Source organism: Meleagris gallopavo, chromosome 30, assembly GCF_905368555.1.
Source record: "Meleagris gallopavo chromosome 30, MGAL_WU_HG_1.1, whole genome shotgun sequence".
NCBI lineage: Eukaryota > Metazoa > Chordata > Aves > Galliformes > Phasianidae > Meleagris > Meleagris gallopavo.
Window position 1 is genome coordinate 2,383,521 of NC_139433.1, and position 26,674 is coordinate 2,410,194.

At 53.7% G+C, this 26,674-nt stretch overlaps 1 protein-coding gene across 20 annotated transcripts in view; it reads left to right on the forward strand.

Annotated features, from left to right (window-relative positions):
- The first annotated feature begins 606 nt into the window (after positions 1 to 606).
- TCF3 (transcription factor 3) overlaps positions 607 to 26,674 on the forward strand; it is a 58,213-nt gene continuing 32,145 nt past the window's right edge. For 5 of the 20 annotated variants that reach the window (XM_085211441.1, XM_085211450.1, XM_085211446.1 and 2 more), the window contains exons 1-3: positions 610 to 860; positions 3,205 to 3,306; positions 9,341 to 9,413. In XM_085211441.1, coding sequence (XP_085067567.1) covers positions 3,232 to 3,306; positions 9,341 to 9,413 — 148 coding nt within the window. In that variant the 5' untranslated portion in view covers positions 610 to 860; positions 3,205 to 3,231. Of the gene's footprint in view, positions 861 to 3,204; positions 3,307 to 9,340; positions 9,414 to 22,677; positions 22,737 to 26,674 lie in introns of those variants that run through there. The other 15 variants (XM_085211435.1, XM_085211440.1, XM_085211436.1 and 12 more) reach the window with 6 other exon arrangements.

Sequence of the window (26,674 nt, forward strand, 5' to 3'; positions counted from 1 at the left end):
ATGGGCACAACTCTACGGAACTAGCCGAGAAGGGCGATTTGGACTCGGGGAACCACGAAGGGTTTGGGCTGAAGAGAGACACGGGAGCTCGCACGGTAACGGGCCCAAACAACGAGCGCAGCACAACCAACACCCGCCCGCCCGAACTCTGCGGGCGGTGCGGACGGCGACACGAACCAGCGGCCGCCCCCAAACGGCGCATAGCTCGGTGGGCGGGGCGTGAGCAACGCGCTCTTCGGTTGGCTGTAAAACCCGCCACTCAGAGCGGCGAGGCTTTCTATTGGACAACTCCTCGCGGCTCATCAGCCCATCTTCCGGTTTTGAGTGAGTGAACTTCTCAGTCTCCCTCCGCCGTAAAACATAGTCCCACCCCTCCCCCCAAAGACAACGCTCAGCCTCACAGAAACCACTCCCACCCCTCCCCCTCCCCCCACTCCTCCCCCACGCAGCTCAAAGCGCGGCCGCCAACAACTCCTTTCCATCGCCAACCCCTCAAACACTCAAAGCGGCGGAGGGATACGGCGGAGGGAGGAGTCAAAAGAGGCGTGGCTTCGCGCCTCCGCTCAGTCGCTCGGAGGGAGGGAGGGAGGAAAGGAGGGGGGGTGGTTGCGCTGGGGCCCGGCGCGCCGGGGGCGGGGGCGCGGGGCGGGCCGGGGCGCACGCGCCGCCCGGGCCGGAGCTCAGCGCGCCGCTTCGCTGCGCCGTACCCCGCCGGCGGCGCAGAACAATAGGAGCCGCCGCCGCCCGCCGGCCCCGCACCGGGCCCGGAACGGGGCCCTGAGCTCCGCGGGACTCTTCATGCCCGGCCGCCGCTCCTCCCCGCGCACACGCACCGCGGGCTCGGTTCGGTCCAGGAAAAGGTAATAAAACAAACCGACGTTAAGAAATGATTTTTTTTTTTTTAATAAATAAATTAAAAAAAAAAAAAAACAGTGATATTTGCGCTGTGGCCCCCTCCCCTTCCAGTCACCCCCCTCCCAAACCTCCCGGTGTTCAGCCGTGAAACGGGACGGCCGCCAACTTCAAACCCCCCCCCCCCCCCTCCAGACCGGAGCTCCATTGTCCGCAGAGTTCGGCCGAGCCCCCGGGGGGGGAAAAAACCCCTATAAACCTACTGGGGTCCCCGGGGGGGGGAGGTGTGTGTATGGGGGGGGGCTGCTCCCCTTCTGCCAGCAGTCCCGCATGGAGTTTAAACCCCCTCCCCCCCCATTTCGTCTCCACCATCTGTAGAATTGGGGATGGGGGGGGGGGGGGGCGGGGGTCTCTGTGCCCCTCTTGGAAAGTTGTGCAGGAGGTGGGGGGGGAGGGGGTCTTTCTGGGCTGGGGGAGCGGTTGTTGTGCCCCCCCCCCCCCCCCCAAACACACACATGATGGGGTTATGGGAGGGGGGGTCCGGTTGGGCCTTAGCACAGCTTGGGGGTGGTTTGGGGTTGGGGGGGAGTGGGGGCGGATTTTTGGGTCTCCCAACACAGCGTGAGGATCGGGACCCCCACCTGGGGTGGCCTTATAGGAACTGGGGGGGTCCACAAGGCGATATGACCCCCCCCTCATTTCTAGGTTAAGCCCCCCCCAGCTTAGGCCTGAGTCCCAGCTCTTTGTGCCCCAGCGCAGGCTTGGGGTGGGGGGAGCGCTGAGTGTAGCATTGATAAGAGGTTTTTGGGTGCTTTAAAGCCCCCCCCCATCCGACGCAGGGACCCCCCCGGGCTGTTCTCCGGCCTTTGTGCTGCTGCGGGAGCGGAGAGAGCCGGGAGAGGGCAGGGCTGGGCGTCCCGGGACGGAGCTTTGGGCAGAAAGTAAGGGGGGATGGGGGGAAAAGAGGAGAGAGGAAAATGATTAAAAAGCAATAATTAAAGGAAATAGACAGGGAAAGGAAAGATTTTCTTTAAAAGGAGCGAGAGAAAAGGAGAGAAAAAAAAAATAGAAGGGGGAAAAGAAAAGTAAGGAGCAGGCTGAAGGGCGGGCTGCCTTGTTAAAGTTGTACTTGGGGGGATCCTGGGGGGGTCCCTGTGCCCAGCTTGTGTAGGTGCTCTAAAAGTAACATCCGTACACAAAGCCCCTCCAAATCCCTCTTTTTTTTTTTTTTTCTTCAATTTTTTTAATACAGTGATGGAAGCTTTTCCGTGCTGGTCTCGCAGGTTTTGTTTTGTTGTGTTGGATTTTTTTTTTATTATTATTATAAAACTTCATTGAAATGTGGCTGCAGCCCCACAGACACTTTGGGCTGCGTGCAGTTGTCTCCTTTTTTTTTTTTTTTTTTTTTTCTTTTTTTTTTTTTTTTTTTTACCCTTATGATTAATGAGTTAAATGCATTGGCCAGCTGCCCTTTATAGCCATGAATGAGTTCCTAAAGGGGGAGGTGGAAAGGGGGCAAAAAAAAAAAAAAGGGATCTTTCATCTCCTCCCAGACCTTTTCCTCCCTCCCAAGGAAATGTTTTTCTATCGTAGCGACTCCGCCAAAAGGATCAATCTCCCCTGTAAGGGAAAATAATAACAACAACAACAACCTGTATATTTGGAAGAATAACATTTACCCATTTCAACGAGGATGCCTGAAAGGTTCTATTTTTGCAACGATGGCTGAAAGCTGCTTTTTCTTTTTCTTTTCTTTCTCCTCTTTTTGGGAGGGGGCCGGGGTTGATCCTCCCTGCTCAGGGCATCCCCGTGAGCACAGCTGCAGGTGCTCAGCAGCCTCAGGGAGGCAGCCAGAAGTTCAGACCTTTGGGTTTTTTGTGTTTGGTTGTTTTTTTTTTTTTTTTTTCTTTCCTTCTTTCTCATTTTTACAACTGGGCAGGGAGAAGCACCAGAAGAGGGGGAAGCACAAGGCGAGCCAAGCCAGACAAGCACCCGAGTGATAACTCACCCTGAACCCTTTGATAAACGAGTTCACTTGTTCCCCCCCCCCCCCCCTTTTCTTCTTTTTTTTCCCTTCATTCGCCGCACGCCAAGAACAGAATTGGCCCAAACGAGTGCAATTGGCAGCAAAAAACCAACATCCAAGTGTGTCTGGTCAATAGAGCTCTTGTTCCTGTGCTGGGTGCTGTGTGAAGGCTCTGCCCGCAGCCTCTGTGTGTTGGGAACGTGCATTGGAGTTGTGTTTTCTTTCCCTTTTCTCTCTCTCTGTCTTTTTTAAATATTCATCAATGGGGTGGGTGGTTGGCTCCAGTCATTAAAATATCTCTTTCCCCTCCCCCTTGCTTTCTCTAGGACTGCCACTGTTGAGTCTGTGGGAGTATGAATCAGCAGCAGCAGAGAATGGCTGCAGTTGGGACAGACAAAGAGCTCAGTGACCTGCTGGACTTCAGTATGGTGAGCGAAGGCGCCCGGGGGGGTTTTAAAGGGCCCGGGGCTGTGGGTAGGGAGCTGGGAAGGAGAGGAAATGTGAGCTTGTAAATTGGACATGATGGGTTTCAGATGTGCCAGTGTTTGTGTGTGCGTGCACATGTGCTGCAACTTGTTTATTTTTAAGTTAAAGCGAAGCTGCTGCCCCTCCTGGTTCCTCCCCTCACCCCCCAACCCTCCCAGCCCTCACTTTCCCCTTCAAAGCGTGTTGTTTCCTCGTGGGGAGCACTCAGAGGTGGTTTTTCAGATGGGAAATTCAGGGGAAATGTAAGGCAGTGAGCTCTGTGTCGGTGCTGATGGTGCAGAATGCTGGGTGGCTGCTCCTGCCGCCCTGGATGTGGACCTAATGCAGAGCTGTAGGTTCAGTAGCCGATTAATCAGCCTTTTTTTCCTCTCCCCAACCCCAGACTATTAAACTTTTGCTCCCGCAGGTTATTCTATCTCAATTTGAAATTTATCCAAGCTCTCCAGCTCATGATTTCAGCAGGACTCAGGCACTCGTGTTCCCCTCTCTCTGTTTTTCTGTAGCCTGGAAACCTTCAGCTGCGTTTTGAGCGCTGTTTTTCAAAGAAACAGGACCTAAAAGTTCCCCCGTATGGGGATGTGTGCAGCTCAGGGGGAAGAGAAGTCCCACAGAGCACGGCCAGGGTTTGTGCCCGGTGTTTGGTGACGTATGGCATTGTGCACATCGTGCCACGGCAGGGCTGGCAGGTGGAAGTGCAGAGGGGAGAGCTGCGTTCAAAGGAGAATAACTCTGTTGGGTTCCTCGGTTGTGGGCTGCACCCTCAGGGTGCTCACAGCTCATGTCTTGCTTTTAAGATAAGCATTCGTGCTGCAGAGATAGAGAAAGCAGTTCTATGGGAGGAGTGGCCTCGGTGCTGCTGCTGGAGGGGCTGGGGGGCACCCGGCCCCAGGGGGTGGGTTTTGTTGCACCTTGGGGGGAGGAAAGGGGAAGAGGAAAGGAGGGAAGTGGTGGCAAAATGAGGGGCACCCACTGTGCTTGTTGTGCCTGTGGGAAGTGCCGAAGCGTGGCAGCGTTTTGCTGAGGTTGAGCAGTGGGAGCTGAGGTGTGTGCCTGTCCCCGTGTGCTGGGGGGGGGGTGGGGAGGTCTCCATCCCGTGTCATAGCAATTTGCAAAGATCCAGTTTGCTACGTACTGTTGGGATGCTGTTAGTTTAGCAGTGTGATGTTCTGTGGGTGCTGTGGGCACTGGGGGAGGTGGCTCAGGGTTTGCTGGAAGTGCTGCGTGGTTACTCCTGTTCTCATTCCTGGGGTCCTGCTCTGGGGCAGTGCCATCCTCTGCACCCATTTGAAGCACTGCTGTGGGTCAGGCTGTGTTAGTTCCTCTCCTGCTTTGCTTTTTCTCTTAGCCAAAAAAAAAAAAAAATCAAATCCCACTCACTTTCAGAAACCCGAAGCTTTATTTCCAAATTACCAAACCAGCTTCATTTGCATGCTGAGAGCTGTATTCCACGGAGAGGTCCTGACCTGTTCCCTCTGTATCTGAATATTTCTCTTCTTGGAGACTAATCTTCAGCCAGGGGTTGAATTTGGGTTCAATTCCAGCCCTCCTACGCTGATGTAAACCTGGGGAATGACCAGAATTTGTCCTGGGCTCGTCTGAGGCTCCGACGTTCGGGGGCGGCTGTTTGAGGGATCAGGGCCTGCAAATGTCATTTGCCAGCGACTGATTCGAAGACATTCCCCTCCCTGTGGGATCAGTTGGCTGCTGGGCTCCAGCACAGCCTGGAGTTAAGCCAGGTCCGTTTCACAAACCCTCAGCTCCACACACCCCGAGCCTGCGTAAAGGGAATGGTAACGTCGCTCCTGTGGGATGCAGAGCGAAAACTGAATGCTTCCTAGCGAGTGGTTGGGCTGCACCCCACGTCCTGGGTTGCTTTGTGTCCTTGGGATGCAGGGTTTGGGGCCAGAAAGCTCACTCTGAAATGTGTGTATGTAAATATGTATGTATGGGGTATTTTGGAATAAGCAGGAGCGGAGCATTAAACCGCTGATGAAGGATGGAGGAAAACTGGAGGCATTTGGAGATGCTGGAGGCGTTTTGCTTCGAAGCAGTGCTTTGGTTCTTTGATTTTTTTTTTTCCTTTCACCCCCTGTAGGCTGTGGTCCCACTCTGTGCTGTGCATTAAGTGAGCCTCATGGCTCTGCACGGTCAGAGCTGCGTGCAGTCAGTGTGAACAGGCTCGTAGCCTTAAGACTCTTTAATAAATACATCAGGTTAATTACTGAGCTGCAGAGCGCTCACCTACAGCTTTCCACCACCATCAGTTGACAATGAGAGTGAAAAACCAAAGGAATCTGTGATGTGCATCTGGGTGAGCAGGAGCCAAGTGTGTGGCTGGGAGGGCTGATCCAGCTCTGGGCTGTGCACGGTGCAGTGCTTCCCTCCTCCTCAGAACAAATTGCTTTCTATAATTGCCCCAAAGTGCAGGTAATTTGTACGCTTGCTTTCACCACTGTTCCCTGGCCACGGTCCAGAGCGGGCTTGCAAATCTGGAGGAGAGCTTCCAGAAAGCACCCTGCCTATTGATTCCCATTGCCAGCTCTGTGTTGTTTTTTTTTTTTGCAGATGCTCGTTTGGGCGCTGTATTTTTTTTTGTGTGTGTGTGTGTGTGTGTGTGTCTTGTAGTTGCCAGGCTCTGTTTTGCAGTGTGGGATGCACATGGTGTGTGTGTTGGGAGGTACTTGGTGTGGTCATCCTGGCCCCACGCTGCCGGTGTTGTCATGTCCTGGGAAGGGCTGAAGGATCCCTGATGGGGACGGGGGTCCGTGGGGTGGGAATCCTGGCTGTGGGGCTCAGCCGTACTGCCAAGCTGGAGAGCAGCAGGAGGCTGCGTGCCAGCCTAGGTCTCTGGCAGGAGTGAAATACTGTTAACAGCCATGATTATTAGCAGAGTATTAACCATATGCTGCAGGATGCGGGGTTCTGACTCGGTGAGGGTGGGCAGAGGGTGAGCAGTCACCCAGATCTCAGCAAACGATCCAACCCTTGAGATGAGGGTGAACCCAAAGCATTCCAGCAGCTCCTGCAGCGCAGCAGCACCCGGTGCCCAGCTCTGGCCAAGGCACAGCATCTGCGTTTCCGTGATAAAACTGCTGCTTTTGTTCCAAGTGAGGTTTGCCTTACGCCGCTGTGGATGTTGGGGCTGCAGTCAGGAAGGTCTGTCTGGAATGAGCACGTCTGAAATATCCTGCTGGCAGCGTCAGGGAGCGAATTCCCTCTTCTCCCCGCATCAGCAGCTGGATGCCTTCCACTCTGCAAAATAGATCTAGGATTGGGAGCTCAGCCCTGAGGTCGGTGCGGCCCGGATTCGGGAGGTGGGAGAGCAGAGGAAGTGAGAACAGCCATTTAATGTGAGAACACCGATGCTCCGGTGGAAGTGCCCAATAAATGAAGTGCTGCTCGGTGCTGTTACCGGGTCTGGCAAATTCCCTTTCTTACGAGTCCGCCGCTGGGAGCGCGGGGGCTGGGACTTCCTGAGTGTTTGGGTTTCTGTGCTCTGGGTTTGGATCTGGGAGAAATGCCCGAGGAGGCTGTGGATGCCCCATCCCTGGAGGCGTTCAGAGCCAGGCTGGATGTGGCTCTGGGCAGCCTGGGCTGGTGGTTGGTTGGTAACCCAGCACACAGCAGGGGGGGTTGAAAAGAGATGATGGTTGTGGTCCTTTTCAACCCAAGCCATTCTGTGATGCTGTGATAAAGGCAGCAGTGTGGGCTCAGAGCTGCGAGGACACACGTTTGGCAGTGTCAGACCCAGCACAGGGGGACTTAAGATGGGGGATTTCACACAACCGCTTAAATCGACGTGATTCAAATCCAACAAAGGCCCCGTAATGACCCAATTACGGAGCCTGGGAGGCTGTGCCGGGTCCCCCCGGTGTGTGCCAGCCTCCCCCTTCCTCCCCCTGTTTATTTTTGAAGCTGAGTTTCAAGCAGAAAGGAAACTCGCAGTGGGTGGGTGAACCCGGGCTGCGAGTGACACAGGCGGGCGCTTGGAGGGTGACTGTGCCCCACTGCTCCACACGGCCCACGCTGCGGTGGAAAAACAGGTTGGCAGCAAAACAGCCACCCCAAAAAACCAAAAAGTGATGCTGGGAGCCCTCAAAAAGATGCAAAGCGAGCAGTTGGGGTTCCCTCCTCCGCAGTCTCTTGGAGGGGAGGACAGGAACGCGGGGGCGAGGGCATCCCTGCGGGTTGGGGATTACCCCGGGGGGGGACCCCGCTTTGCAGAGCACAGTGGAACAAGGCTGCTCATTCTCTCCACTCGAAGCCTTCCTCTGCCAGCAGCAGTGCGAGCAGAAACGCTGGTGACAAAGAGCCGGCGGTGCTTTTTGCTGTTGTGTTTTCACTGCTGGAGGTTGTGGTGTTCGCACGTCCCGTCCCTCGGTGCTCATGCATAGAATCACGGAATGGCCTGGGTTGAAAAGGACCGCAGTGCTCATCTCTTTTCATCCCCCCTGCTGTGTGCAGGTCGCCAACCAGCAGCCCAGGCTGCCCAGAGCCACATCCAGCCTGGCTTTGAACGCCTCCAGGGATGGGGCATCCACAGCCTCCTTGGGCAACCTGTTCCAGTGTGTCCACACATGTGGCACCTCCTCTTGGAAAAGGGCTTCTGACCTCTTTGCTTTCTTGCAGTGTAGCAGGGATGGAGGTGGGCGCAGCTCGGGGCAGCCGTGCAGGTTCTGCTTTCCATCCTTTCAGAGCTATTTGCAGAAAACAACGCCGTGGCACTGCAGAGGGAGGCAGGCTGCGAGCCTCAACGCTGTCAGAGTTGGTTTCTTTTGTAGCCCGACTTCCTGAGGAAGCAAAGCTTGTGTAGCAGTGGGGGGCCGGGCCCTCAGAGGCCCCCCAGAGCTCCAGACCCCAGGCAGCAGCTGGGGGGTGTAGGGCTGCTGGGAGCCCACGTGTGCTCAGACAGCACTCACACCTCTACATAAAGTGCCTGTGTGCATAACGCCCGCAGCGTGCATACGTATATCTGATCCCAAATGTCTGCTTTTTGAATGGCAGTTGGTTTCCTCGCTGCTCCCTTTGCATCCGTACTGTGTGTAGCTGTGTTTTTTTTCTCACCAGCGTTTGTAACTGGGCTGGTTCTGTACAAAGGAGCACCTCTGGCCGTGGGCAGAGAGCAGTGATGTCAGGGCACGGAGCTGCCTTCCTGCAAGCTCTGCTGCCGTTGCATTGTTTAATCTTCAGAGCGTTAAACTTTAGAGTTACTCAGACATCACACAGTGAAAAATAATAACAGTTGGAATGGCTGGTGGTGAAAGTAACTGGAGTGGCAGAGGATATGAAAATGTGAATTCAGCAGGCGTTTCCCACCGCTGGTTTTATTGGCTGCGGAGGAGAATCAGTTTTCTGCCGCACGCAGGTGCACCTCAGATGTTCAATAGCAGCTTCTGAAGGCCTCCCTGCTCACGCTACAAATGTTCCTGCAGCTTTGCTGATGGTGGGAGCTCCCTGCTTTTGAGGATGAGGGCTGCAGCAGCGCAGCAACCGACAGCCAGCACCGCCCAGTTGGCAAAATGCATTTGTGCCGTTCGCAATGGGTTGAAATGCTTCTGTGCTGGGTGCTGCCCATCACCCTGGGAGTGTTGTGCGAGTGAAAGCAGCCCCATTGGGTGCCCTTTGGTCTGAGTGAAGCACTTGGGGAAGGAGCTGTGGGTTCTGATGCTGCTTGGATGGCTCTCAGTCGCACCTAAGGAACCAGACGTGCTGTGTACACAGGAGGAGTTTATGCACGTAGGAATGTGTGTGTGTGCATCTGCACACAGCTGTGCTGCTCTCCTGGCCCTCCTGCAGCTGATGTATGCAGCAGGGGCACAAGGAGAGGAAAGTTTTTTGCATCAGTAAAGCACTCCTTTTTCTCCCCCCTCCCCACCTCCCCTCCCCTCCTTGCCCGGTGTTGACCCCTTCTTTGAGCAGCACAGCAAAACTCACAGACTGAAATCTCCTTTCTCTCTCATCTTTCTGTTTTTCTAGATGTTTCCCCTGCCAGTGGCTAATGGAAAAAACAGACCCACGACCCTAGCAAGCACTCAGTTTGGAGGATCAGGTATTGTCATCTTCAATTTTATTTTATTTTTTTCTTAACAACATAAAGTAATAAATGTGTATTTGCTTCCAGAGCCCTGAACGGAGCGGGTTCAGTAGTTCTGTGTGTTTTTCTGGTAGCTGTTTGCTGCTGTTTCTTGGGATGTTCTCTGTTGCCCCACGTATCTCTGTGCAGGCAGAGGGCTTATGCTGAGCAGACAGTCTGTGCTGGTCTGTTAAGCTGCTTAGATGAACACATGTCTGCAGATGTACAGAGAAAAATCTTCCAGGGTGTATGGGCACCACTGAGGAGATGCTTTGGTGATGCTCTCCTGTCCAAAAGGTGTGACTGGGATATCTGCCCTGCTCAGCTCCCTGCTGCAGGTATGATGGATCTCTCTGTTCCCAAAAGTTCCTTTTGCAAAGCCCTCTTGGTCACCCACTCCCAGGCAGCACAGAGGTGACAGCAGGGCTGTGTGGAGCTGCTGCATGAGCCCATATGCAAGCATTGGGCTGCTGAGCCCATCCCACTGAGCTGCAGCTGTGCAGGGAAGGGGCTCCCCCCATCCCTTACAGGGGTTTGGGAACCCACCTAGCTGTGATAACGGGTTTGCTGAAGGGCACAGAGCTTTCAGGTGTTAGAAAGGAGCGTGGTGGGGATTTATTTGAGGCCGAAGTGGGGAATCTGGGGACAGCACTGTGCCAGGCTTTTGCTGCTTGGAGAAGCTGTGTTCTATGCAGCGCTCACTGCATGCAGGAAGCTGGGATGGATAAAACTTGACTTTCTCAGCCCCAGCTCCATTTGAACTATCCAGGGACCTCCTGGCCATGCTCACAGCAGTGCCTGTGTCCAATCCTGGGGACCACTTCTGGCAGGGAGCAATGATGGGGCAGCTTTTGGGAGTTCACAAGGATGTGCAGCGTGCGAGGGGTGCTCTGCCCTGTTCTGCTGTGCCCTTCCTGGCTGGGGAAGCACAGAGCTTTCACCCTGCTCAGCTGCTTGTCAGGATGGCTTCGAGCAGACACTTTCTCAGAGAATTAAGCCGTTGAGTGGGTGCTGGAGGAGAAGGAGGAAATTCAAGGGCAGAAACTCTCAGGTTATAACCCAAATGGAAGCTGAGCTCCCCAGCAAGCATTCCTACATGTGCGTATGTGCCTGTGACCTCTGCCGTTCAAACAATCCACCCAAGGCATTCTACATGAGAGAGAACAGCCCTGGAGTGAGCTCCCATTAATTCGTTTCCTGCTTAGAGGCTGCCTTGGCTGCAGGCTCTACAGGACTGGCCAGAGGGGAGGCTGCAGGCAGGGCTGTGCTCAGCAGCCGTGCGTTGACCAGACCCCCCTCTGCTTGGCTGGGCAGCCGCCGAAACAACACAAAACCTTTTCTTTTTTCCTTTTTTTTTTTCTCCCCCCCCTCTCTTTTCTTTCGGGTGACTGAAAGGTAATGTTGACACCACCCTTCCTCTGGGCTGCTGCTTTTTGAATCTGGCTGTGAGCAGTTCATAAAAACAGAGGGCTGATATTATACAACAGAGGTTGCACAATCGCTGCCGTCCCGGTCCGGAGATCGTGGGACAGCTCTGTCCTGCAGCTTGGCTTGGATTGCTGCAGCCACAGCATTGCCCTTCAGCTTCTTGTCCTTAATGCTCTTTGGAGAATGGGAGCTGTGTTTGGGACTTCCCTCTTACCCCTGGTGTCTGAGGATGGATTTTTGCTGGCTGGGGGAAGAGCTCCAGTAAGATGCTGATGAGATGTGCTGTGTGCATGGGTGCAGTGCAGCTTCTGGAAAGATCCATGCTGTCTAAATGAGGTCCTAGACAGTGGCAAGGGCTGGTTTTCATAGTTTGTGGGCAATGGTTTTGCTTAATTTAACATCGCTATCTCATCATTACAACGAGCCCAAGATAACAAACTGATGTTATCTGACATGCCGCAAATAACGATGTACAATGCTTCTGCCCACCGTTGGAAATGTGAATCCGTGGCCCCTCACTCTTCATCTCCCTCCTCCTGGGGAAGTCCCAATGCTGTTATTTTCTACCTCCGAGGATCTCAAGGCTCCAGGCTGTGCCCTTCGGGCAGCAGCAGGTGGAGGGAGCCGTGCACCGCTCCCTGCCCATCACTGTGCCCCGTTCACCACCAGAAGGCTCTCACTTCCCGAGCCCAGCTGGTCAGTAAAGAGATGCAACGCTATGAGAAAACCTCCCCAAGTTCAAATCCTTTCCAAATCCCAATTAATAAGTGCCTTGGCTGCCCCAGAGCGCGTGGGTGGCCCCGGGAGGGGGACCTGCTGCTCTCCGGAGCCAGGAAACTCAAAGCGTTAACACAAGCCCTTCAGCTCTGAGATCTCTTTGCTTTTATATTTGTCTCCTGGTTTTATTTTAAGCTCTGCCACTGTTTCCCTCATTTCTGTCCTCAAATGCACCAGGGAGGAACTGGTTTAGCTATCCCGCTGCCTGGACAATTCAGCACCTCCGCTCTGCGCTTTTTTGGCACGACGCAACCCAACAATTGCCACTAGGATGGAGCTGACGTCATGCAGGCCACAGCCACAGCATTTATAGCATGGAGGTTGGCCTTCCTGAGGCTGTGAGCTGCAAGAAGCATTTTCCAGCCTTGGCCGTGCTGTTTGCTGCTGGCATTTTATTTTAGCCCTGGTGCTCAGCGTGCGCCTGTCGTCTCACTCCTAGAAGGATGGGGTTTTGTCATCCCTGTGCCACGCTGTGCCATCCTTGTGCTGCATCTGTGTCCCCATCCCGTGGTTTGCAGAGGACCACTCCAAGCAGAAGGCTCTGCCCCGCTGTGTTGACTGAAGCTGCACCTCTGGCAGGGAGCTGCGTGCTGAGCTGTGCGTGGAAATAAGCATTTTTCATTGACATTTAACACAGAAGCAGTGATGGGAGGCAAAGAGATCACCTTGTCTCTTTGCAGTGTCTTTTCTTTCTAGCTTTGTGCTAAAGGGAGCTCCTGTGCTCGGGATCTCTCAGGTGGGATCAGAAAGGGTGGTTTTCTCCCGGTCTGCACTGCAGTTCCACCCCCAAAATGTGTTCAGTGCCTTTTTGCTGGGGAGACTGGGAGACAAGGCTGGCTGTTAGGGAATTGCTTTGATCGGGGCAAGTTCGTAAAGTACATCTGAAGCTGGCGAACCAGAGAGCTTTTCAAAGAGTTACAAGCTGGTGCATGTAACAGATTTTAAGTTACAGCCTCCCGAACAAAGCGAACGCATTCCCCCTGGAGGCAGGTGAGTCTGTATGCCCTTTGAAAGCCTGCTTTAAACAGCATTCAAACTTGGATACCTGTGGCAACAGCACCGAGAGTAATAAATCCTCTGTAAGATGAGGGTGTCTGTGTCATTGGTGCTACAGGTGAGCTGCTGGAAGGTTTGATGAGGGCGTGTGTGCATGCAGCCGTGGGTCGGGATCACAGCGGAGGCGGTGGGGTTGGCAGCAATAGGTTTTCAGGCTGCAGAATGGCATTTGCAACTATTTTGCCACGGCGAGGAAAAGAGAAGCTTTTATTAGTAAGGCTGTATCACGTTTCCCTACAAACAGCCTCGAGTCCCCACATGTTTTGCTTGTGCTGAAGTGGGAGTGATGGGGCCGTGCTTGCTATTTTGATACGTGATGGAAGGCAGACGTGAGGGATGCAATATGGGACTTGCTGTTTGGAACTGGCACTTCCCATTGCAGCTTGTCCTTCGGGCTGCCTGTGTGTGTCGTGTGTGTGTCACCAAAGCAGGAGCTGCCACGGCGAGGAGTCGATCCGAGCGTTCTGTTGGCATCACAGCATCTTCCAAATACAAATGACTTCTGGTTATCAAAGGAAGGACAAATCCCTTGTTATAGACAAGACAAAGCCTGGAAAAAAGGAATTGTCTGCTGCTCTGTGCAGCCCAGGAGTGTTTCCGTGCCTGGGTGTAGGAGGGCAACACCCCACGCTCCCTGCCTGGCCCTTCCAGTAACGGAGCCAGGAGGACTTTCAGGGAAGTTCTCCCATGTGCTGCAGGCGGTGCTTTGAAGGGCTTTCAGCTGTGCTTTGTCTGGGTCTTCGGGAGGCTCCTGTTCTCCCTCCTCTCCCTGATCTCACCCTGGAGTGGATCAGGTTAAGGATGCAGAAAATAGGACTTGGAGGAGAAAGGAAAAAAAAAAAACAAAAACACAAAAACATGAAAATAATCCTGAAAGTAGGGTTGGAGACGGGGAACGTGGGTCAGCAGGAAATAGGAGGCATGGGGAAACAAAAGGCTTCACCCCTACGTCCCTTCAGCCCATCTCACACCCCTGTAACCCTGGCATCACCCCATGGGATGCCTCCCGTGCCAGGTGCTCCTCCTGCACCTCTGCAGCTAATAGGCATCAAGACGGCCCTATCAGTTTTTGTTCTTTTTCATCAAATCTGTTTCATTTTTCCCTTGAGCTTTCCGTGCAGGGAGTGAGGCCATCCCACAGGAGCAGGTTTGTGATGGGTGCAGTGCAGGAGAACCAGAAAGGTGATGCTCCAAGGTCAGCTCGGCGCTCAGAAGTCTCACTGCCAGCTTTGGTGTGCCTAGATTTAGGGTGAGAGGGTGCACGCCTGCAGGGGAAGGAGATTTTTACTCATCTCCCACCCCAGGGAAGAGTCCTTCTGGCCAGATTTGAGATTTCAAACCAGAAGAGAGCCCAGGGAATGTCAGGTGGTGCCAGAGAGCCAACACTGCACTGAGATAAGCGACAGCTTTTGTTTAGAAACTGCAAATGCGACACAGCCCTTGTTTAAGCTTTAACTTTGCCAAGGAGTTGGAGCAGTGCAACCATCTCCTGCCATGGAGCTTTCCCCTTCCCAAGATGAGGCCATGCAGACCTGGTGAAACTGCCTGCTTGAGGGCTCGTGATGGGGTGAGTGCTCCTGTGCCTCACCTGGCGTAGAGCTGGAGTGGGAGTTCTCCTGCCTTTCAAAAGAAGCTGCACCTGCTTTCTTTTAATAAAAGGAGGTGGTGCCTGATGCTGTTGCATTGCTTAGGCTGCTGTTGCCTGGATCACAAGGGATCCCGTTAAAATGATCAGCAGCATGCTAAGGGTTTGGCATTGGGATGCAGGAGCTCTGCCTCAGCTCACCCCACGTCTGCCTGAGCATTGGGCTGAGACCTGAACTTCTGTGTTTGAGAGGGGAAAAAGGTAGGTGCCAAATGTGACTGTGGCTGGGAAGCCCTGCCAGCACTGGGTGCTCCTCAGCCCGCTCTTCCTATCATGTTCTGCTGGTGGGAGTAGGCAGAAAGCTTGCTTTTGGCTCAGCATCCCGGCTCGAAGCCTTCCACGCTTGTTGTGCCCTTTCCAAAGGGGAGAGATGGCTTTGGAAGGGACCCAACAGGTCTGGCAAGCGTTTCTGCTGGACCTTGCTGCTGCTAATTTGGAATTCTGCATGCTCTGTAGGGGTGCTGTGCTCCAGCACATGTCCTGCGTGTGACCGGTCACTGCCTATTGCATCCCCATTGTTAATGTTTGTATGCAGTTAAACCAAAACTGGAATTAATGTTTGTTGTTTTTTTTTTTCATTAGAGATAGCAAGTGAGTGTCTCAAGGGGACAGATCAGTGCAAGGTGCCATTTTATTACTCTGGATGGGCTCATCTCCACTTAGCTCCGTTATCTCCATGGTGCGAACGTGGCTGGAGGATGCTGTACGTGCATCTTATCGACCCCCAAAATCACTGTTAAATGCAGTATGCTTGCTGCTGTCCTCATACATGAGCAGACTGGGCCCCACGGGGTGATGATGCTGTTTGCAAGCACCGTTTTCACTAGTGGTGCATTTTATGCTTCAACTGGAGGAAAGCAGCTTTGACTTCCACGCTCACAGCAGTGATATGATGTGTGTGTGTGTGTGTGTGTGTTTCCTGCCTGCTTGGAGCTCTGTGTGCATGAGAAGAGATCATCACCTGATAGGTCATAGAATCTCAGAACGGTTGGGTTGGAAGGGATGTTGAAGATCATCCAGTTCCAACCCCCTGCTGAAGGCAGCATTGCTGCCCACCAGATCACAGTCCTCGACCCTCTTGGGAGCACAGTATTTCCTTGTAGATGGGGCAGATGCAAAGTGGTCACCCAGCCCTGGGCTGGAAACGTGCCCAGGAACAGCGAGAGCCAAGCTGTGCCTGGAAAGCTCTTGGAACAGGCTTGGTACCTCTGCCCCTTGTCACGGGCATTGCAGCAGGTGAGCACGGAGTGGCAGCTTGCTGGCAGTGGTTCTCTTCTGCCTTGGCTCTTGCTACTGTGCTCAGCCTGTTCTACCAGCTCTGGGTGCTGCAGGGTGGTGGGACGGTGCCATCTGATGCAGCTGTCTTAGTTATGCCAAGAAGTTTGCCCACATCTGCCTCTTGGATTCCCAGCCGCGTGGGTTGGGATTAGCCTGCCCTCTCCCAGCATCTCCAAATAGCTGAGACGTCCCAGGAGCACGGCGAGGGGGTGGCAGCCTGCGGGCTCACAGCTGCCTCCCTGAGAGCCCTGGCTATCCCTTGTGTCACCATGCAGCGAGGACGAGGGACCTGAGCAGCACTAGGCACATGAATTTACCCAAAACTAATGGGCTTGAGGTGTGAGGATGGGCATCGTGCTCCATAGCCAGCGGGATGCACAAGCAAGAGGTTTGAATGCAGGTGTCTCTTTGTGAGTGATGTCTTCTGGAGGAGACAGGTGGTATTTTAATGCATTTTGTTGGATTGCGTTTTACACATTGCCCGGAAAGCTGTGGGTGCTCCATTCCTGGAGGAACCCAAGGCCATGGGTGGACTATGGGCAGCATGAGCTGGTGGGGGGCACCCAGCATACAGCAGGGGATGGGGTGGGTGGCTCTGGGGTCCTTTCCAACCCTACCATGCAGTGATTTTAGGGCTGTTAGTTGATGCTTGTGCACCTCCAAGCTGAGATGAGGCTGCATGGAGATGCTCTCACTGCAGGTCTCAGAGACCCTCCTGCCAGAAGGTTCCCAAGTATTCTGCAAGTCTTGATTAGCACATTAGTTTAAACAAATTGAGTTATATATGCCACACAGGGAAGAAAGGTACTGCGCTCCTTCAGTGTTGACTTAAAGTTTAATTAATTTTGTTGCCAAATGAGGCATGAAATACAGTGTGAAATACATTGTGGTGCTGCATGTGTAATTGTAAGTGGGGCCGGCTGTGCGCCGGGGGTAGGAGAGCTCCGGAGGCAAGCGGTCTCATGGCTCTGAAACCCATATCTGGCAGCTGTGGCGTGGCTGTGGTTGTGCCCATGGCACTGAGCTGGGCTGGAGGGGACTGTCCCCAACTGCTGCCCTGGGGATGTGAGACTGGGCCAGCCCCATGCACAGCCCCGCTCTGCCCTCCATGCAGTGCTGAACACAGTGCAGACTGACTTTGGGGCTGGATGGGGGAGTGTTCCTCCTGGCTTTGGGGCTGGATGGGGGAGTGTTCCTCCTGGCTTTGGGGCTGGATGGGGGAGTGTTCCTCCTGGCTTTGGGGTTGGATGGGGGAGTGTTCCTCCTGGCTTTGGGGTTGGATGGGGGAGTTTTCCTCCTGGCTTTGGGGTTGGATGGGGGAGTTTTCCTTCTGGCTTTGGGAGGATGGAGGAGTTTTCCTCCTGGCTTTGGGGTGGATGGGGGAGTGTTCCTCCTAGCTTTGGGGTTTGATGGGGGAGTTTTCCTCCTGGCTTTGGGGGGGATGGGAGAGTTTTCCTCCTGGCTTTGGGGAGGATGGGGGAGTTTTCCTCCTGGCTTTGGGGTTGGATTTGGGAGTTTTCCTCCTGGCTTTGGTGTGGATGGGAGAGTTTTCCTCCTGGCTTTGGGGAGGATGGGGGAGTTTTCCTCCTGGCTTTGGGGCTGGATGTGGGAATTTTCCTCCTGGCTTTGGGGGGGATGTGGGAATTTTCCTTCTGGTTGTGGAGGTTGTGGGTTTGTGTGGTTCCAGGGGATGGAAGCACGTAGGGAAAAGTATCAAAGGAGGAAGAAGGTGAGCAGCTGAGTGCAGGTTTCTTGATTCATCTTTTGAGGATTTTCGGAGCGGTTTTGTCAGTGCCCTTCAGGATGCTGTGCTGAACGTTTCTGGAGGGCAGCTGTCTTTGCAGCAGCTTATATCTCATCGCCTCACTGCTAGAGCAGGTGGATGCCAGGACACCTGCCTTTATTTCCCTGCATTTTTCAATTATCTCTCTCCAGGTAGCTCAGCTCCAAGACTAACAGGAGAAAAACCTGAGAACCTCCTGTCCATCTGCTGTGAGCCCTGAGCAGCACAGCCCCACCTCCAAAGTGACCAGAGGCACCATCTCTCTCTAAATTTAGCTTGAGATTGCGTCAGGAGCAAGAGGGAGGTGAAGTTAACGTGGCACAAGCTTTTTTTCCAGCAGGGAACCTTCATAGTTAGGCAGGGACCGAAGAGAAATGAATGGCATCGTTCCAGAGTGGCAGGAACCCACGTGAGTGGGTGGGTTTTGGTAACATGCAGACTAAAGGGTGTTGTTTGCAGAACCCTGACCGGTCTTAAACAGGAAAAGCTTCCAGGAAAGCACGTGCTGCTCCCCGTGTCCTGCCTGCAGGTAGTGCTGTGTGTCAGAGGTGACACTTGTCCTGCATAGCAGCCGGGTTTGTGACCACCTGGAGCCATTCCTCTCCTTCTCCAAGGGGTTTGAATCATCATCTGCTCTCAGGGATGGCGAATTGCTGTGATTTTCACCTTCTGAGAGCCGTGTTGAGCTCTGTCAGGGTGCCATTAGGGTCACCACAACGTGGCCCTGACTTTGGGCTTTGGGGGGGATGGGGGAGTTTTCCTCCTGGCTTTGGGGTGAATGGGGGAGTTTTCCTCCTGGCTTTGGAGGGGATGGGGGAGTTTTCCTCCTGGCTTTGGGGGAGATGGGGGAGTTTTCCTCCTGGCTTTGGGGGGGATGGGGGAGGACTCAGCCACGCTCCTGCAGGATCCATCCTGACACAGAGAGCCGTGGAGGATGCTGGTGTTGCTGATCACTGTTGCCTTTCCCAGCGGTGCAGGGTCCCTGCCCCACTGTGCCCCCCATTGCAGAGGACAGTTGTGTGACAATGCAGAGTAGGGAGGTCCTGGGCCCCTTCTGCTTTTCAGAGGCATATTTTTAAAAGTGAGGTGGTCTCTCCTCCAAAGGCTTGTTAATGCCCCATTAACATTGTTATACAAAACAGCAGTGCGCCATTTAATTAGGAAAAATACTACTAACCTCTACCATATGTTGCTCTTCTCCTCGTATTTGCATTTGAAAGTCCAGCTGAATTTCAATGTGAAACTGGATTTTATCCAAATGATGAATGGCCTGAGAGGCGGTGGGAAGATGGATGTGCCTCCCTATCAAATGTCGTGGGTTTGTTGGGTTTTTTTTTCCTCTCTTTGAAAAAAAAAAAAAGAAAGAAATGAGAGCAGGAGATGCCTTTATTCCTCCTTGTACCGCGGTTCAACCTGCTCACACCTTTCCTCCCATACCTTGCGTGGCATTGTGCTGGTTCTGCATCCCCCAAGCCTGAAATAAAGGGATGTATTTCAAGTCCTGCTGCTCTCTTTTAGGCTTTGCCATCTCCTTGGTTGACCTAAGGAAGATAACAGTACCTACAGGCACTTCCAAAACACAAGCAAAGCACCCAGCTCTGCAGCACTTTGGCTCTGCAGCAGCACATGGAGCTCCAAGTGGTCTTTGCTTCTTTGCTTTGTTTTCCCAGCCCAAACCATCACTTGTCCGTGAGCAGCAGCTTTGGGCAGCACACAGCACTGCTGCTTGAATTGCTGCAGGAGCCACGGAGCTCACAGCTCTGCACTGAACCATGGGTTTGGGTGTTCTGTTGTTCTCCGAGTTCTTTTGCTCACAGCAAGCTCAGCATTACCTCTCAGTAGCTCTCAGTGACCTTTGCTTTGCCTACCTGGCAAAAAAAAACCCAAAAAAAAACAAAAAAGAAGAAAACCACCTTAAAAATCAGCTCCTATCCAGCTTATTTCGCATCCTCTCGGATCTTCCACAGGGTGCTGCAGGGCTCTGACTTTTGTTCTCCTTTCCCCTGGGCCTCTCAGGTCAGCTCAGTCTTTAAGACAGTTTAGGTTGTGTTTTGTTGTTGTTGTTGTTGTTGTTGTGTTCGTGCAGCTGAAGCAATGTGATTACATTTCCAGATCGGGGGGGGGGGGGGGAGATGGAATAACAAGTCAGGAAACTCTTTTTGAACTGTGCTGTGTTGGGTTTTGTTTTTTTTCCTCTTATATTAAAAAAGGAAGGTAGGTCAGGTAGGTCACTTCCGAATGATCCAGGTCTCAGGTTGGGATGATCTCTGCCTTGGCACCAGTTCTCCCTGCCACCATAGATATACCTGCAGCACCCTGGGTTGTTGTGTCCCCAAAAAAGACAGGGCTTCCCATCCCCATCAGAACTGCAGGGCCAAATGGGTCACATCCATCCCCGATGCTCCGTGCCATCCCTTCTCCTGTCCCTTCCTGGGGTTTGCCCTGAGCATCTCCCCGTGCTGCTCCAGCTCTGCTCATCCATTGCTTCACTCCCAGATTGCAATTAGGAAAACAGACACCAGCAGCCTCACCGGATCGTCTCGCAATGGCGACTTCCTTCCTAAAAAGAGGAGGATGTTTGTGGAGTTGGTGGCTTGCCATTATTTTCCCCCATCGCATCGCTCGCTTGCCCGGCGCTTTGCAGGGATTCTCACCAATTGCTTCGGGTTCCCAGTGAGCCAAAGTGCCAGCACAGAGCTCACCCCGGTGCTGCAGCATTTGCCCTTCTTTGGGTCTGCATTAAGGAGGCTGTGAGTCACTGCAGAGCGATAGTTACCCCGCTCCCATCTTGCATTTGTGTTGTGTAGCCAGCAGGATTATTTATAACTTAGCCAGCATCCCGAGTCTATTGTTTCAGCAAAGAGCAGCAATGACTCGATGACTTCCTGAGGTTTTTTTTTGTTTTTTTTTTGTTTTTTTGCTTGGCTTTTTTTTTGTTGTTGTTGTTTGTTTTTTTTTTTTTACCACCCCCTCATTTTTATTTTTTTCAATCTGCTTTTCCTTCCAACTATTATATTCGCCAGTTGGATGCTTTCCCCCCCCTTCCCCTCTCCCTGCGTCTTCCCCTCCTGATTGTGCATTTGTGCTGCTGACTGCCGGTGTTGCTTTAACCCTAGAAGTGGGGTTTGTGCCCAAGGGGGGGTCAGGGCATATTGGGGAGCTCCTGCTGGCTGTTTTACAGCCCTGATCCCCCCTGGTTGAGCACAGCCTCATCCCAGCACCTTCCCTTTGGTACAAAGCACCCCAGGAGCACGCTGACGGCAGAACAGCTGAAGAAGAACTTCAGCCTTGTGGTCAGCAGAGATCCTGTGTGGGTCCTCTCGGTTTCTGTTAGCTCAGAACTCAAAACTGAGCCCTCATTTATTTTTAAGCCTCTGTTTCTGGTCAAGGTGTCCACAAGCATTTGCTTTCCCTCTTTTTTGCAGCCCCTCTGGATCCTTCCCAGGGTGCTGTGCCATGACACAGCCCCAAATCTGGGGGATGATGGCACAGAGATGCTGCTCTCCTGGTGATGCTCTCCTGGCAGTGCTGTCCTGGTGCTGCCTGGCCCCATGCAAAAAAAAGACATGAACTTTGTCCAAATGGAGCCCCGCAGCTCAGGAAATGCTGAACAGAAGTGGGGAAACGAGTGGTGAATTCGGCCCTGTGGGGTTTCTGTGCTCTTTGTGGCTCCTTGAGCTTTTCCAGGTTTGTCCTTGTGTAGAGCATCAGGTGTGGGTCTGACCCAGCAGCTGTGCTGGGCATGGAGCAGAGGTGATGCTGTGCATGCTCCCATTTGGGGAGCTGATGTCTGGGGTCCTCCCAGTGCTATTTATCTTGTAGCAACCGAAATCAGAGGTCCTTTGGGCCGGGAGCTGAACTGTTGGTAAGAGCTTATCCCACATCACAGAACCACAGAATGGCCCAGGTTGGAAGGGAGCTCAAGGATCATGAAGCTCCAACCCCCCACCACATGCAGGGCCACCAACCTCCACATTTCAGAGCATCCCAGGCTGCCCAGGGCCCCATCCAACCTGGCCTTGAACACCTCCAGGGATGGACGGGGCATCCACAGCCTCTCTGGGCAGCTGTTCCAGCACCTCACCACTCTCATAGTAAAGAACCAACAACATGAGGTGAGTTTGGGTTGGTTGCAGAGCCAGATGGGAATCCAGGAGGGTCCTTGCATGCAGCCGTGCTGCTTTGCTTCTCCTGCTCATCCCTGCGAAGCTTTGGAATGGGGTTCCCTAAGGCAGGGCACCCCTGTGTTGGCTCCATCCCACCCTACAGCACTGGGAGCCTGGTGTGAGCATCGCTGCCTCTTCCAGCCCTTCTGGGTCAGTTCTGAAATAGAGAACAGCCCTTCACCCCCAGTTCACTTAATCCTTTTCAAAGCACTGTGGTTTTTCGTTCCGTTTAAATAATGTTCCACAAAGTTGAAACCAGTAGGGCTGGTGCTTTTTTTTTTTTTTTTTTTTTTTTAACCCAAAATGAGAAAACTGAAAGATGAACACGCTACGTTGTGGTTTGGATGGCAGAATTGAACAGATTTCTGTACTGGAGACTGCAGGGCTCTCCAGCCAAGTGGTCATGGATGGAGAACACGGTGGGTGGTGGCAGAGCTGGGTTGGTCCATGCAGGTATTCAAAGGATGATCTTTGCATTGTGCCACAGGGCTGCGTCAGCTCCTGTCTCCACCGTTGCACTTCCAGCACTGCCTTAATTTTTGGGCAAGTCTCTTTATAGGTACAATAGCTCGAAACAGTTTTGTTCCCCGGAGAGAGAGGCTTTGAGGTTTGAACATTTATAAAACGCTTTGAGATCTGCAGATAAAGGAGAACCAGACAATAAGCAGCGAAACGGAGCCGTGCCAGACAAATCCCCCATATCACCACAACAGAGCCGGGCAGGATGGGGTGGGGATGGCTTTTGTTAGAGGGCAAACAGCCTCTCCAAAGCTGCCATGTGGACGTGATCAGAGGGGTGCAGCCAAGCCCTGACCTTGGCCATTCACAGAGCTGGTGCCAAGGGGATCACAGCTGTGGGTAAGGGCGCTCTGAGTTTTTCTCATTGCCCGGGATGCTCTTTGCCTGTTTTGCTCCATGCTTTCAACTCCCCGGGCTGGGCATCATACACCCCCCCCCCCCCCCTAAACTTAATCCACGCCATAAACCTCGTTAACTTTCTTTTAAGTGCCTCTGCCTGTCCTTAGAGTGAACTCTGCCGTCCCCAAACAAAGGCAGCGGCGGTGGGCAGGGACGGGGCGGCCGGAGGAGGAGCGCAGGGATGGGACACTGAGCTCAGGACTGCAGCTGTGTTGTGGACATGGCAGCACTGCACGGACTGCACAGGGGTAGGTGCCCACCAGCATTGAGCAGAACGGGAATTTGGCTTGGGGTTGAGATGGAATCGTTCCCGGCGGATCAGCTGGAAGCGCTCTCAAGGGATCTGGAGGTGCAGGGGGAGGTGGAGGTTTGCTGGGGGCTCATCCGTGTGCTGTGCGTGCTGCTGGGTCCTGTGTTGCTTTGGGGCAGGAGTGGGAGCAGGATGCAAGAATTCCCATCTTTTTCTGCTGCTTTCCTGCCTCCTTCTGCAGCGTAAGTCCCTTAAGACTGCTAACAGGAGGTGCTGAGAGCAGCACGGTGCATGGCTGGATGCTGGCCCTGCAGCACAGCGGGGCTCCTGGCTGCCTGCAGACCCTGCCCCGTGCTTGATGGGAGCACTGGGAGGCACATCCCATGCTGCAGTGGGCTGCGGCGTGGTTTCATTTCAGCTGGCTTTAGAAAGGAACCCAAGCCCTGCCCAGCTGGCTGCGGTGAGTGGCAGCATCTGAAGGGTGTGCGGCGCGGACGAGGCCGGGCTGCTGCTTGCACAGGTTTGCAGAACAGGGGGAGAAAATGAGCACCGCTGAGCTCATCATCAGTGCCTGGCCGAAGGTGGCAATGAGTGGGGTCAGAGCAATAGAATCTGCTTTCAGATCTGCATGTGATTCCCAAAGAGCTGGTGAGGGGATGTGCCCAGGGAATGGTGCGAGATGCGCTTTGGGGACAAGTGCTGCTCATTCCCAGACCTGTAGGAGCTGTGCCACGCGCCGTGTGCCATCTGCTGGCACCTCCCCCTGTGCCCAGGGACACTGAGGGCTCAGGGACAGCAGAGGTGACTTGTGAAGCAGGGGCTCCTTTGGGTGGTCGGAGCCTAAAGCTGTAGTGCAGCACTGATTTCCCACCAGACTTGGGGTGATGCTCAGTGGGTCTTCAGCACCGACACCATGAGCTTAAAACAGAGCTGATTTTGTTCAGGTGAAGCTCTCCCTGTGTCCCCTTGGCTTTAGGGGCAGAAGTGGAACGTGGGACGCAGAGTGTGGTTGTGCAAAGATGTGGATTCTTAGCAGGGGAAAGGACAAATGAACATCTTGAAGTATTTATATTTAAGGGGAGGAGGGGGAATAAAAAACCATGGTTCTTGGAAACGGTGCTTCTTAGTAGCAAGGAGATCAAACGCAGCCCTTTTTAATGCAATTTAAATAATCGATGGTATATTCAATTACTGAAATATTTGGCAGAGCTCTAAATAGGTCACATCTGTCCTTAAATCGTTCTGAAGGTAAATATCTCACTGTGATGCCTGAGCTCCGCTGGAATTGGTGCCTGGAGGGGACACTCCTTAGCTACATATGGGGTTATCCCCCAAAGCCTGAGCTTTTTGGGCTGCTTTGGGATCCCCAAAACCCCAGGAACGGCTGTTGGGTGTGCTTTGGGGATCCCAGAAACCCAGGGATGTGTATTCTGGATACAGAAGGTTGCAACTCTGTATTTGCAGCGCTGGGACCTGAATTGTGTTGTTCCAGTGTGATGGGTGCACGGCTGCTGCTGTGGAGGCAATTTGGGGTTCCATGAGGAGCCCCACATTCAGCCAAGTCCTTTTGGAAAAGGAGAAGGGGGGAAAAAAAGACGAAGCTTTGTTGTGGCAACGGCGGTCTTGAAGCGATTTGCAAACAAAAGCTGGAGCTCAGGGCTCAGCTCGGCCCGCGGAGGCAGGTGGTGTGGAGAACACTTTGTTTGGGAAAGTTTTTCTCATTGTGTCGAACAATTCTTCTTCGATGAGCCTTCCTGTGGGCTGAATCATCGGGGCCAGAGAGATCGCGTGGCTCCGCGCGTCGCATCCTGTGCGGGTCAGGGCATCCTGAGTGGGGCTGGGGGTGTGGGGTTGGGGGTGGGGGTTGGGGGCTGTGGGTGCAGGGTTGGGGGCTGGAGGTGCAGGACTGGGCTGAGAGTTCAGGGTTGGGGTGTGGGGATGCATGGTTGGGGTCTGAGGGTTCAGTGTGGGGGCTGGGGGTGCAGGGTTGGGAGCTGGGGGTGCAGGGTTGGGACTCAGGATGCATGGGTGGGGTCTGGGGGTGCAGAGTTGAGGCTGGGGGTGCATGGTTGGGGTCTGGGGGTGCATGGTTGAGGCTGGGGGTGCGTGGTTGGGGTCTGGGGGTGCAGGGTTGGGACTCGGGATGCATGGGTGGAGTCTGGGGGTGCATGGTTGGGGTCTGGGGGTGCAGGGTTGAGGCTGGGGGTGCGTGGTTGGAGTCTGGGGGTGCATAGTCAGGGACTGAAGTTGCAAGACTGGGGGCTATGGGTGCAGGGTTGTGGTCTGGGGGTGCAGGGTTGGGACTCGGGATGCATGGGTGGGGTCTGGGGGTGCAGGGTTGAGGCTGGGGGTGCATGGTTGGGGTCTGGGGGTGCAAGGTTGAGGCTGGGGGTGCATGGTTGGAGTCTGGGGGTGCATAGTCAGGGACTGAAGTTGCAAGATTGGGGGCTATGGGTGCAGGGTTGTGGTCTGGGGGTTCAGAGTCAGGGGCTGAGGGTTCAGGGTTGGGTGTGGAGGTGCAAGGTTGGGGGCTGAGGATGCATGGTTGGGGCTGGGGATGCATGGTTGGGGTGTGGGGGTGCAGGATTGAGGTCTGAGGGTGCAAGGTTGAGGTCTGGGGATGCATGGCTGGGGTCTGGGGGTGCAGGGTCAGAGGCTGAGGGTTCAGGGTTGGGGTGCTGATGGTGCAGGGCTGTGGGCTGATGGTGAAGGGTTGTGGGCTGAGGGTGCAGGGTTGGGGTTTGGGGGGTGCAGGGTTGTGGACTGAGGGTGCAAAGTTGGGGTGTGGGAATGCATGGTTGGGGTCTGGGGTTGCGGGGTTAGGGGCTGAGAGTGCAGGGCTGGGTTGCCAGTGCTGCAGAATGGCAGCCCTGTAGACTCCCATGCAGAGCAGAGGCTCCTGCCTGCTCTTTCCCCTCATCCCTCCTCTCCCCCATGCTTGCTCTCACTAAAGACACAATCTGTTCCTTCCCCTCTTACTCCGAGGAAGCTGATGGGTTGCACTGCTGCGTTCTTAGCTGCAGAGTACGCTCATAGATGAGCCTTCACCCTAAATAGGAGACCCACAGAAACATCCAAGGCCACCCCAGTGGGCTCTGTTTGGCCGTGGTCCCGTGGCATTTCCACATTATTTGGAAATGGGCCTCGATTTGTCTAATTTTTAACCACTGCAGCGCTGGCATCGCTCTGGGGACACATCCCAGGGAACACCAAGGATCCCTTCTCCTTTGATATCCCTCCCATGTCCCTCTTGCCAAATCTGTGATGCTCAGGTGGCACCAAATGGACGCTTGGGTTCTGTTCTACTCTGCAGGCGATGGAGGGCCAGTGGGAAAAGCTTTCCACCCCTCCCCTGCAACAAGAGGTGGTTTCATCTCCACCACCCTCATTTGGTTTTACATTGCAAATGAAACAATGCTTGGAAAGATGCAAATGGGAGTGGAAATAGAGGTAAACGCTCTCCACTAAAATAGCCTGGGTGGGTGCTTTTGGTGTCTGTTTGTGTCTGCAGAACCCACCGTTGTCTGCAAAATCCAAATGCACCATCCCATGGAACACGCAGCCATCATATTTCATCCCTGGGGCTCAGCAAAATGAATTCTGTCTTTGGGCAGCATGATATGTCCGCATCTTTCATGAGCCTGCAACTTTGAGGTGAAGCAAATGAGCTGGAAAAAGGCTGCGGGTTTCCTCCCTGCCCAGAGCTCTCTGTTTAATGGGATATAACGCCTTGCTGTACGAATAAGCATTGATCTGCTGAATTTGAATTGTTTTGTGGTCACAAGCATGGTGCTGGTGTTGAATGCATGTGATGAGGAAGATATGGGGTGATTCTCATTGAGCTGGGCTCGTGCTGAGGTTGGTTTGCAGGGCTGCTGTTCCCTTGGAGGTGTTATGGGCACATGTATGGTCTTCAGGGTGGGGATTTGGGGTGAA